This window comes from Carcharodon carcharias, chromosome 37 (assembly GCF_017639515.1).
Source record: "Carcharodon carcharias isolate sCarCar2 chromosome 37, sCarCar2.pri, whole genome shotgun sequence".
In the NCBI taxonomy this organism is placed as follows: domain Eukaryota; kingdom Metazoa; phylum Chordata; class Chondrichthyes; order Lamniformes; family Lamnidae; genus Carcharodon; species Carcharodon carcharias.
The window spans coordinates 7,300,353-7,313,846 of NC_054503.1; the positions used below are offsets into that span (position 1 = coordinate 7,300,353).

The 13,494-nt window shown below is 43.3% G+C and overlaps 1 protein-coding gene across 2 annotated transcripts in view; it reads right to left on the bottom strand.

Moving 5' to 3' along the window:
* Positions 1 to 850: 850 nt before the first annotated feature.
* frmd8 (FERM domain containing 8) overlaps positions 851 to 13,494 on the bottom strand; it is a 38,063-nt gene continuing 25,419 nt past the window's right edge. For both annotated transcript variants that reach the window (XM_041179931.1, XM_041179930.1), the window contains exons 10-11: positions 10,948 to 11,137; positions 851 to 998 (exon numbers count right to left, since the gene is read on the bottom strand). In XM_041179931.1, the coding sequence (XP_041035865.1) occupies positions 880 to 998; positions 10,948 to 11,137 (309 nt within the window). In that variant the 3' untranslated portion in view covers positions 851 to 879. The remainder of the gene's footprint in view (positions 999 to 10,947; positions 11,138 to 13,494) is intronic.

A 13,494-nucleotide genomic window follows, 5' to 3' on the forward strand; every position in this document is an offset into this window, starting at 1 on the left:
ATGTCCTGCCCAAAACGTTAAACAAAAACTCCCTCTCTTTTTCAGAGGGTGACAGGGCTTGCTGTATACCTTTCGAGAATTTTTGCCTTCCTGTCGGCTAAACCGCAGGCTAGTCACGGAGATAAAAGCTCCCTCTATCCTGCCACAACAAGGTGCTCTACCCCAAGAACTCTAAAGGTGTCACGCTAGTGCATCAATCTATAAGTCATGCAGTCAAACAGACGATTGTATCAGTGCCAGATTGGGTGCAACTTGCCGACGTGGACCCAAATGGGCTGAGGCTCTCCCAAACTCACTTGTGTATGAGACACCCAACACAACGAGGAGGCCTTCATCCCATCAGAGTGGGCTCGATTTCTCCTAGAAATGAAAGGACCAAGATGGAAGGACATGATTTATCCCACCATGCCATATAATTGCTACATTTATATAATCAAGTTCGTACATTTCTTAAATAAACAAAGATATATATATTTGTATTTCGGCACCCCCCCCCCCCCCCCCCCCCCCCCCCCCCCCCCCCCCCCCCCCCCCCCCCCCCCCCCCCCCCCCCCCCCCCCCTCCCCCCGCCCACGATTCCTCTAAGGCTCCAGGTTCAACACCGGGTAATTGGGTTCCCCGAATACTACAGCATCATGTTTCATGGACCCTCTTGAAAATGTTGCTTTACAAACAGAGCAGTAGTTGTGCTGTGTAATAGTTCAGTCTCTGCGAACTCTCTTCAATCCACCAAGATTTTTTTTGGGCTGCTGGCAAATTTCTTGCTTTCCTCTCTGCCCCCACCACCTTCGATCGTCTGGGAATATACTCCCCGCACCGCGCCCCCCACCCCTCCCCCACCACACCCACCCATGGAAAGCTTAGTTTCAATGAATTGTCTCAGCCCTGCTCCAGTGTCTCTGTGACCTCCACGGCACTGTAAGAGGCTGGACCCTGGGACAGCTGCCGTGTGAAGAACGACGCTGCTCTCTTGGGCTTCACGCGCTTGATTTCTTTACCTGGGAGTGAGAAAAGCAAAAGGAAAACAAAAAAAGATTTGCATTTATACACCTCAGGACATCCCAAAGAGCTTCACAGCCAATGAAATACTTTTTGAAGTGTAGTCACTGTAGCAATGTAGAAAACATGGCAACCAAAATGCATGTTCAACAAAAATAGGACAATCACAGCCAGATAATCTGTTTTGTTTGATGAGAGATAAACACTGACTCAAAGACACCAGGGAGAAATCCCCTGCTTTTCTTCAAACTAGCAGCAGCAGGATCTTTAATGTCCCCCTCCGGGGGCAAGAGAGAGGCCTCAAGTTTGACGTCTCATCTGAAAGGCAGCACCTCTCACACTAGCTCTCAGTACGGCACAGAGTGTCAGCTTGGAGCGGCATTCGAACCCACAACTTCTGACTTCTGAGGTGAGACTGTTACTCCCTGAGCCACAGCTGATGCCCCAGATATGAAGCCCCAGCACTATGAGCACTCAGCGAGTGAGCCAGAGCTATGCTGCGGCTGCAGTTAAGGTCAGGGGATTTCAGGTTACAAACGCAATCATCTAAATGCCGGAGGACCTATTAAGTAAACTTAAATAATGGAGTTCCTGCGTCCAGCAACTAGAATGAGCTTTTTAAATACAGCTTACAGAGGCTCTCTAATAGCTGAAACCTGGCAGTGCATCAATACCAGACAGATTCTAGTAAATGAATAAGACCCTTTCCACACTTGTTTTTCCTGATGCCTGGCACACACTATTCACTCGATGTAGGAACAGTTGTGGCTACAAAGGGCAGTGCTATGGCACAGTGCATTGCTGTGCCAACATGCAATGAAATGGGTACAGTACAGGCATTCAAAATAGCCACACAGGGGAGGGGGCTGGTTGGGAAAGAAAATTATCCCAAGTAGAAGTCACTATTCATTTACATCTCCCTTACTGTTCACATTGGGTTAGCTAATAAAGATGCACCGCAATACTGCAGGGTAACCACTGGAGAACATATTTGTGTCATACTGTGACTTAGCTGACACTTGCACAATGCTACAGACCTCAGCATTCTCTCTTTACATATGAACATTAGAATTAGGAGGAATAGGCCACTCGGCCCCTCGCACCTCCTCCACCATTCAACAAGATAATGGATGATCTGAATGTAACCTCAACCCCCCCATTCCAGCCTACCCCCGACAATCTTTCACTCCCTTGTTAATCAAGAATCTATCTAGCTTTGCCTTAAAAATATTCAAAGGCTCTGTTTCCATCACCTTTTGAAGAAGAGAGTTCCAAAGACTCTCAACCCTCAACCCCTTATTTTTAAACAGTGACCCCTAGTTCTAGATTCTCCCACAAGGGAAAACATCCTCTCCACATCCCTGTCAAAGCCCCACAGGATCTCAAAGGTTTCAATTAAGTTGCCTCTTACTCTTCCAAATTCCAGTGGATAAAGCCTCATCTGTCCAGCCTTTCCTCATAAGACAACTCACCCATTCCTGAAATTAGTCTAGTAAACCTTCTCTGAACTGCTTCCGATGCATTTATATCTTTCTTTAAATATGGGGACCAGTGCTGTTCACAATATTCTAGATGTGGTCTCACCAATGTCCTGTAAAACTGAAGCATAACCTCCCTATTTTTGTAATCAATTCCTCTCACAATAAATGATGATATTCCATTAGCTTTCCTAATTACCTGTTGTGCCTGCATATTAACCTAGGACACCCAGATCCCTCTGAATCTCAGAGCTCTGCAATCTCTCACCATTTAGATAATATGCTTCTTTTTTAATCCTTCCTGCCAAAATGAACAATTTCACATTTGCCCACATTATACTCCATTTGCCAGATCTTTGCACACTGACTTCACCAATGTTATTTTATAGCCTCCTAACGTCCTTTCCACAACTTACTTTCCTACCTATCTTTGTGTCGTCAGCAAATTTAGCCACCATTCCTTCGGTCCCTTCATCAAAGTCATTTATATAAATTGTAAAAAAGTTGAGGCCCCAGCACTGATCCCTGTGGCACACCACATGTCACATCCTGCCAACCAGAAAAAGACCCATTTATGCCAACTCTGCTTCCTGTTAGCTAGCCAATCTTCTATCCATGCCAATATGTTACCCCTTACACCATGAGCGTTTATTTGCTGCAATAACCTTTGATGTGGCACTTATCAAATGACTTCTGGAAGTCTAAGAACAGTACATCTACTGGTTCCCCTTTATCCACAGCACATGTAGACTCCTTCAAAGAACTCCATCAAATTGGTTAAACATGATTTCCCTTTTATAAAAGCATGCTGACTGCCTGATTGCCTGTTAGGCTAACTGGCCTATAGTTTCTTGCTTTCTGTCTCCCTCCCTTTTTGAATAAAGGCATTACATTTGCTATTTTCCTGTCTAATGGCACTTTCCCTGAATCTAGGGAATTTTGGAAAATTAAAACCAGCTCATCAACTATCTCACTGGCCACTTCTTTCAAGACCTTGGGGTGAAGTCCATCCGGAGCTGGAGATTTGTCAGCCCGCAGTCCCAACAATTTGCTCAACACCGCTTCCTTGGTGATTGTAATTTTCCCTGAGTTGCTCCCTCCCCTCCATATCCTGATTTACAGCTATTTCCAGGAGGTTACTAGTGTCCTCTATAGTGAAGACCAAAGCAAAATAACTGTTTAATTCAGCCATTTCCCCACTTTCTATTATCAATTCCCCAGGCACACACTCTATAGGACCAGTGCTCACTTTGTTAACTATTTTCTTATTTAAATAACTACAGAAACTCTTTACTATCCATTTTATATTACTAGCTAGCTTTCTCTCATACTCTAACTTTTCCCTCATTGTTAATCTTTTTGCCATTCTTTGCTGTTCTTTATATTCTTTCTAATCTTCTGACCTCTACCAGTCTTTGCGCAATTATATGCTTTTTCTTTAAGTTTGATACTGTCTTTAACTTTTTTAGTTAACCATGTATGGTGGGCCCTCCCCTTGGAATTTTTCTTTCTCATTGGGATGTATATATTCTGAAATATTCCTTTAAATGTCTGCCACTGAACCCCTATTGACATATCCCTTGACCTCTTTTGCCAGCTCGCTTTAGCTAGCTCTGCTATCATGCTCTCATAATTGCCCTTATTTAAGTTTAAAATACTAGTCTCAGATGCACTCATTTCTCCCTCAAAATGAAAGTAAAATTCAACCATATTATGATCGCTGCTACCCAGGGGTGCCTTCACTAGGAGGTTATCAATTAATCCTATCTCATTGCTCAATACCAGGTCTATTATAGCCTGCTGTCTGGTTGGCTCCAGAACTTGCTGCTCTAAGAAACTACCCTGAAAACATCCTATGAACTCATCTACGCTACCTTTGCCCATATGATTTTTCCAGTCTATATGTAGATTACAACCCCCATGATTCCTGCTGCAGCTTTCTGGCAAGCTCCTATTATCTCTTCTTTTATACTCTGTCCTACTGTGTAGTTACAATTAGGGGGCCTGTACACCACTCCCACAAGTGAGTTCTTGCCTTTATCATTCCTCATCTCAACCCAAACAGCTTCTACATCCTGGTCTCCTCTCTCTAATGTGCTATTACCATCAATAATTAACAGAGCCACTCCTCCACCTTTTCCTAACTTCATGTTCTTCCTAAACGTCACATACCCGTCAATATTCAGGTCCCAATCTACGTCATCCTGTAGTCATGTGTCTGTAATGGCTATCAGATCGTACTTATTTATTTCTATTTGCGTTATCAGTTCATCTGTTTTGTTTCAAATGCTACATGTGTTTAGATAGAGAACCTTTAGTTTTGTCTTTTTAGGACTTTGCTAGTGTCTAGCCTTATCTGCAGATTTACTCTTAGATTTGAACACTCTATCTTTTCCTTTTATAGTCCGTTTATTATTTCCCATATTAATACCCATCTCTCTTGCCTTGTCTCTACTCTTTGGTTCACCACATCTTCCCAAATTTGATCCCTTGCCTCCACTATTCAGTTTAACCCTCTCTACTTCCCTAGTTAGGCGGCTTGCAAGAACACCAGCCCCAGCACGGTTCAGGTGTAGACTGTCCCAACAGCACAGATCCCATTTTCCCCAATACTGGTGCCAGTGCTCCACAAACCGAAACCCACTTCTCCCACACAAGTCTTTGCGCCACAAATTCATTTCTCTAATCTTAATCCAGAAAATATTACCTTTGAGGTTCTGCTTCTTAATTTGGTACCTAACTTGTCATACTGATTATGCAGAGCCTCCTTCCTCATCTTGCCTATGTCGTTGGTATCTACATGGACCACAACCACTGGATATTCCCCCTCCTACTGCAAGTTCCTCTCCAGCCCTGAGCTGATGTCCAGGACCCTGGCACTGGACACAGGCAACTAAGCCGTCGGGACTTTCGCTCTTTGCTACAAAGAACAGTGGCAGTCCCCCTTACTACACTGTCCCCTACTATCACTACATTCCTTTTCGTTTCCCCCACATGGATGGCTTCCTGTACCATGGTCAGTTTGCTCATCCACCCTGCAGCCCCCATTCACACAGAATCTAAACGACACATTTAACCCATCATATCTGCACCAGCCCTCCAAATGAGCATTATGACCTAGTGTCATTGCCCCGCTTTTTCCCCATACTACTGAACCTTGTATCTATTAAAATAATCATCTAATGCCCTCTTGAATGCCTCGATTGAACCTGCTCCCACCACAGTTCCAGGCAGTGCATTCCAGACCCGAATCACTCGCTGTGTGAGAAAGTTTTTTTTCCACGTCACATCTGTTTCTTTTGCAAATCACTTTAAATTTGTGCTCTCTCATCCTTGATCCGTTTATGAGTGGGAACAGCTTCTCCCTATCTACTCTGTCCAGCCCCTTCATGATTTTGAAAACTTCCATCAAGTCTCCTCTCCGAGGAAAACAGTCCCAACTTCTCCAATTTATCCTCATAGCTGAAGTTTCTCATCCCCGGAGCCATTCTTGTAAACCTCTTCTGCACTCTCTCCAATGTGTTCACATCCTTCCTATAATATGGTGCCCAGAATTGTACACAATACTCCAGCTGAGGTCCGAGGATGGCAAGCTGTAACTAGTGGGGTGCCACGGGGCTCGGTCCTTGAGCCCCAACTATTTGCAATCTATATTAATTACTTGGATTCGGGGATAGAAGGTACGATTGCTAAATTTGCAGATGACACCAAAATAGGTGGGAAAGTAAGTTGCAATGAAGAAATAAGAAATTTACAAATGGATATGGACAGGTTAGGTGAATGGGCCAAAATTTGGCAGATGGAGTTTAACGTGGATAAGGGTGAGATTATCAGAAGAATAAAAAAGCAACTTATTACTTAAATGGAGAGAAACTTCAGAATGCTTCAGTGCAGAGGGATCTGAGTGTCCTCGTGCATAAATTGCTGAAAGCTAGTATGCAGGTACAGCAGGTAATAAGGAAGGCAAATGGAATTTTGGCATATATTGCTAAAGGAATAGAATATAAAACTAGGCAAATGTTGTTGCAACTTTACAAGGCATTGGTGAGACTGCACCTGGAGTACTGTGCACAGTTTTGGTCCCCTTACTTGAGGAAGGATGTAGTTGCATTGGAGGCGGTTCAGAGGAGGTTCACTAGATTAATTCCAGGGATGCAGGGGGCTTGTCTTATGAGGCGAGATTGAGCAGTTTAGGGCTATACTTGCTGTGGTTAAAAGGATTGAGAGGAGATCTTATTGAAGTTAAAGAGATGCTAAAGGGGATAGACAAAGTAGACGTGGAGTGGATATTCCCCCTTGTGGGGCATTCTAGAACGAAAGGCCATAGTTTTAGGCTAAGGGGTGGTAGATTTAAATCAGAGATGAGGAGGAATTACTTTTCTCAAAGGGTCGTGAATCTGTGGAATTCACTACCTCAGAGTGCAGTGGATGTCAGGACGCTGAATAAATTTGAGGAGATAGACAAATTTTTAATTAGGAACCGGTTGAAAAATTTTGGGGAGGTGGGGAAATTGGAGTTGAGGCCAAAATGAGATCAGCCATGATCGTATTGAATGGCTGGGAAGGCTTGAGGGGCTGAATTGCCTACTCCTGCTCCTAGTTCTTATGTTAATGAGGATCTTATATAAATTCAGCATAACTTCCCTTTCTTGTACTCTATGCCCCTATTAGTAAAGCCCAGGAGACTATATGCTTTATTAACTGCTCTCTCTACCTGTCCTGCCACCTTCAGTGATCGATGCACATATACACCCAAGTCTTTCTGCTCCTGCACCCCCTTCAAAATTTCACCTCTTATTTTATATTGTCTGTCCATGTTCTTCCTACCAAAATGCACCTCACTTCTCAGCATTGAACTTCATCCACCACCTATCTGCCCACTCCACGAACTTGCCTGCATCCTCTTCAAGTTCCACACCACCCTCCTCGCAGTTCACAACACTCCCAAGCTTCGTATCATCTGCAAACTTTGAAATTGTCCGCTGCACACCAAGATCTAGATCGTTAATATATAATCAGGAAAAGCAAGGGACCCAATACCAACCCTGGGGAACTCTACTACAAACCTTCCTCTAGCTTGAAAAACATCCATTGACCATTACTCTCTGCTTCCTATTTTTCAGCCAATTTTGTGTCCATGTTTCTACTGTCCCTTTTATTCCATGAACAATAATTCTCTCTCAAGTCAGTTGTGCGGCACTCTGTCAAATGCCTTTTGAAAGTCCATGTACACCACATCAACAGCATTACCCTCATCCATCTTTTCTGTTACCTCTTCAAAAAACTCCAGCAGGTTAGTTAAACATGATTTCCTCTGAAGAAATCCATGCTGGCTCTTCCTTATCAACTCATTTTTTCCATGTGACTACTAATTCTATCCCCAGTAATTGTTTCTAGAATCTTGCCCACCATTGAAGTTAAACTGACTGGTCTGTAATTGCTGGGCTTATCCTTACAACCTTTTTTTGAACAAGGACATAATGTTTGCAATTCTCCACTCCTCTGGCACCACTAAGTCTAGGGAAGACTGAAAGATTTTGGCCAGTACCCCTGCAATTTCTTCTCTCACTTCCTTCAATGTCCTTGGATGTATCTCATCCAGGGCCTTGTCAACTTTAATTACCCACAGTCTATTCAACACTTCCTCCTTATCAATGTTGAACTCTTTTAGTGACAGAGTTTCCTCATCTGTCACCATGGCCTGGGAGGCATCTACCTCCTTGGTAAAGACAGATGCAAAATATTGATTTAATACCTCAGCCATGGCCCCTTTGTCCATGTGTAAATTCCCTTTTAGGTCCCTAATCGGCCCTACTCCTCCTTTTACCACCCTTTTACATTTAGATCCTATAGAAGACTTTGGGATTCCCCTTTATGTTGGCGGCCAGTCTTTTCTCATAATCCCTTTTCACTTCTCTAATATGCTTTTCCACCTCCCATGTGAGCCTTCTGTATTCCTCTTGTATTTGCCAACTCTGAGAACCTCAACCTGTTGGACAATTGCAGAGTCTCACACTCCTGCCCTCTGGATCTCCTTACCTGCCTCACTCACAATCACACCCTCCTGTCCCTGGCCACTGTCCAAATCAGAAGGCCCTTTTCTAAGTGGTGTGGCTGCCTCCTAGTATAAAGCGTCCAGGAAACTTTCCCTCCCCCTGATGTGTCGCAGAATCAGGAAGCAGCTCAGACTCCAGCTCAATGACTCTGAGTCAAAGTTCCTCAAGCCACGAACACTTACTGCAGATGTGTCTGCCCTGGGTCACAATGTTATCCAGGAGCTCCCACATGCTGCAACCTTGACAAGACACCTGCCCTGCCATCCTTAATGTGTTTTAAATAATGACTTAATTACATTAATCACTTATTTATGTTGCTTTCTTATAAATTTTATTAACCTTCCCGCCAAATTGTGTACTATTTTAAACCTTAGGGATAGAATAGAATTTACCCACATACCAGATACTCACCAAACAGCTAGCTTCTTTCCCTGTAGTAGAGCAAGAACCAACTTCCATGGGTGAGAAACATAGAAAGAGGAAACAAACAACTCCTTCTCCCAAAACCCCTCTCACCAAACTCTAAGTCTTCACTCAGTTAGTCAGCTGCGCTCCACTTGCCAAGGCTGCACTCAAGAGCCCTGAATTTATTGTAAACTGAACTGGGGCGAGAGTAACCAGGTTCAACCAGTTAGCTAATTAATCACTGGGTTCCTACAGCTGAGATTGAGTTTACCCTTCTAAAGTGCAAGTAAGAAAGAACTTAGCCCGCTTACACAGTACTTTCCAGTCACTGCTGATTACAGAGTAGATTAAGATTTTAACAGTAAAATTTAAGAACAAAATTAACACTTAAAACTCCCCTCTCCCCAAACTCCCAGTCTTAACTCAGTTAGTTGGCTGCACTCCATTTGCCAATCCAGCAATAAAGATTTTAACTAGAGGCTTGCTGTTTGGGTTTACAATGAAATCAGGTCAGGAAATGTCTCCACTTTAAAATCAGTACGCTATGTTCATAGGTCCTCTTGGGAATGTTCTTTCCCTCTTCCTCCCAAGCCTCCTAATATTCCAACCTCCACACTTCTCCCTTCCTCACTGTTCACTTCCAGACAGCCAGCTGGCAAAGGATAGTACTGGAGCCAATCTTTACTCAGTCTTTCATTTGTTAACTAGTACAAGTTTACACCTCCGAACTCAAATCACCAGAGTTTCAAATAGCGTGCTTACTCTTTTGAATATAACAATTAGACCAGAAAAAAAACCCCATATTGCCTTCTTCAACCAGTAACTATTTTGACGATAACCTTTTCCCCATCAGGGAACTAAACCTCAGTGTCCTGTCTGACAGGCAGGGTTACTAACCACTATACCAATGAGGAGCTCTTTATAACATGCTTAAGTGAAACCCCAGTTCATACCCACCGCATGCATATAATTGAAGACAAGTAATACTCACCGCATTGAAATCAAGACTTATCACACCATAACAACACTAGTTCCCAGGGATGCCTTACCTCTTTCAGGTCCCTCCAAAATCTAAAGGTTTTAAAGGAAGCCAAATTTAGGTGCACCTAACCACTACTGCTCGCTTTACGCTGTCTTTTATTCTATTCTTTTATCCTTGGAGCTTCATGGTTCCTCAGTTTGGGGGAAAATTGCTCTCACCCAGAACTGGTCCACAACACAAAACATTGACAGACTTCTCTCTGATGAGACAGTTTGAAGTAAACCCTCTGCATCCTACATCCAGTTTGTGCACTTACAAACAGCAAGTGCTGGAGTTACCTTTGTCGGACTCATAAGGACTTTATTATGGAATATGACTGAGAGGTCGAAAACTAAATTAACAACCAACACCAACAAGCTGCCATTGCAATGTCCCTTCTGACCATCCTTGCACATGCCTGCCCAGCATATTATTACCCCCAATTCATCCATTATCTTACTCAGGTGGCAATAAACAATTATACTTATTCACTCTTTTAGCTCTATTGCTTCTTGTGTATCTAGGTGAAACATATCCCAGGGTTAAACTTCTTCTGATTGTTGGCAGTTTAACAAGTTCACGTACACTCCTCTGTGTGATATTTCGATGCAATCGTCCTGTCCGCACTAATTGGGATTGCAAAGCTGCTTTGCAATGCAGCAGCACCCTCTGATGTCAGGGAATGGAATGACAGAAACATATGTGCACAGCATTCACAAGGAATCCCAAGAAGCATCCCAGTACGTGCAGGCAGTCCCCATCAGTACCTTCAGCATTTTCAGGACATTTGGTAGAGAACCAACATTTGTAAAGGTGGTGGTGGTGGTGGGGGGGTGGGGGGGTTGTGTGTGTGTGTGTATAGCAGGGGTTGCTGATTTGACCAGTTAGTCAGTGAGCCCAGCCCATGACTTACAGCCACCAACATTCCTGTAACAACTCAATGTCTGTCACAGCTACTACCCAAAGCGCAGTCAAACAGGGCACCTACCATCCTCCACATAGTCAATGGTCGAGAGCTGCTGTATCCGATTGCACACTACGCTGTTCTGCCGCTTTAGTTTGCCGCGTTTCCCCTTTGGTCTCGGTGGTTTTGCAGCACCGGTGTCCTGCGCCGGTGGCATCTCGAAGGCACTGTTGAAGTCGATGCAGTAGTCGATCATTCCGCTCATCAGCTCTGCCTGTATGCACACGCACACAAGTATTAGTTTCAAGGTGTCACTCTAGCACCTCCCAAACCTGAAGGAGCTGCAATTCTTTGGCCACCATTTCCCTGACCACCTAGGTGTGCCTAATCAGCGAGTAGTAGCGGATTATTCAACTGTGGGAGGAATTGTAACTCATCCCAATCTCATTTGATAACCGCACAACCTCAGTCTAATAGGGATCACCAGGTAGCAACCCAGAACTGGGGCCCTGGCAGATTCTTCCAAACTCTGTTTGGGGACAATGTGGCAAATTGTAGCCTAAATGTTGGTCTGGCTAAGAAGAGCAGCCTGAAGATTGGGCCTTGGACTTTCCTGGTCAGTTTGGTATAGTACAACACCAGGCCATGCCTTTACCCAACATGGGTATTCTGATTGATTTGGGGCAATTGGCTTCTTTCTGCCCCACCCGCACTCCACAGAGCGTGAAAAAAAATTCTGAAACTTTACACCCAAGTTATAAAAGTTGTTGGTCTACATACTTCAATATAATTATGTGCTCAATTAACCATTTAGCAGGACAAGACACTCTCTTGCATTTAAGTTTTCATGGTCCTCACCATCTACCACCCCCCTCAACAATTAAATCAGAAAAAAAACTTCACATGTTTACATACAAACATACAAATCAGGAGGAGTAGACCCAGACGGCCCCTCGAGCCTCCTCCACCATTCAATAAGATCATGGCTGATCTGAATGTAACCTCATCCCTACATTCCTGCCTATCCCCCGACAACCTTTCACCCACTTTTTAATCAAGAATCTATCTAGCTCTGCCTTAAAATACTCAAAGACTCTGCTTCACCACCTTTGGAGGAAGAGAGTTCCAAAGACTTTCAACCCTCACAGAAAATATTTCTCCTCATCTCAGTCTTAAATGAATGACCCCTTATTTTTAAACAGTGACCTAGTTCTAGATTCTTCCAAAAGTGGAAACATCCTCTCCACATCCCCCGTCAAGACTCCACAGGGTCTTAAAGGTTTCAATTAACTCGCCTTTTACTCTTCTAAATTCCTGTGGATCCAAGCCTAACCTCTCCAGCCTTTCTTCATAAGGCAACTCACCCATTCCTGGAATTTGCCTAGTGAACCTTGTCTGAACTGCTTCTAACACATTATACATCTTTTTTTAAATAAGGAGACCAGTACTGTACACATTACTCCAGATGTGGTCTTACAAATGGCCTGTACAACTGAAGGCGTAACCTGCCTACTTTTGTAATCAATTCCCCTCACAATAAATGATATTATATTAGCTTTCCTAATTACTTGCTGTATCTGCATACTATTATTTTGAGATTCATGCACTAGGACACCCAGATCCCTCTGAATCTCAGAGCTCTGCAATTTCTCACCATTTAGATAAGAAGCTTCTTTTTTATTCTTCCTGCCAAAATGAACAATTTTGCATTTTCCCTCATTATACTCCATTTGCCAGATCTTTGCACACTGACTTCACCAATGTTATTTTATAACCTCCTTATGTCCTTTTCCACAATTTACTTTCCCACCTATCTTTGTATCGTCAGCAAATTTAGCAACCATTCCTCGGTCCCTTCATCAAAATCATTTATATAAATTGTAAAGAGCTGAGGCCCCAGCACGGATCCCTGTGGCACACCACACATCACATCCTGCCAATCAGAAAAAGACCCATTTATGCCAACTCTGCGCTTCCTGTTAGCTAGCCAATCTTCTATACATGCCGATGTATTACCCCCTATGAACTTTTACTTTCTACAATAACCTTTGATGTGGCACCTTATCAAATGCCTTCTGGAAATCTAAGTACAGTACATCCATCGGTTCCTCTTTATCCACAGCAAATGTGACTCCTTCAAAGAACTCCAATAAATTGGTTAAACATGGTTTCCCTTACACAAAACCATGCTGACTTTGCCTGAATACCTTGAATTTTTTCTAAGTGCCCTGCTAAAATATCTTTAATAATAGCTTCTAACATTTTTCGTATGACAGATGTTAGGCTAACTGGCCTATAGGTCCCTGCTTTCTGTCTCCCTCTCTTTTTGAATAAAGGCATTACAATTGCTATTTTCTAAACTAAGGGAACCTTCCCTGAATCTAGGGAATTTTGGAAAATTAAAACCAGTGCATCAACTACTTCACTAGCAGCCATTTCTTTCAAGAACTTGGGCAGCTGCAACAATTTGCTTACTGCCACTTCTCTGGTGACTGCAATTTTCCCAAGTTCTTCCCTCCCTTCCATTTCCTGATTTACAGCTATTTCCAGCATGTTACTTGTGTCCTCTATAGTGAAGGCCGAAGCAAAATACCTGTTTAGTTCATCCACCACCTCCCTACTTTTCATCAT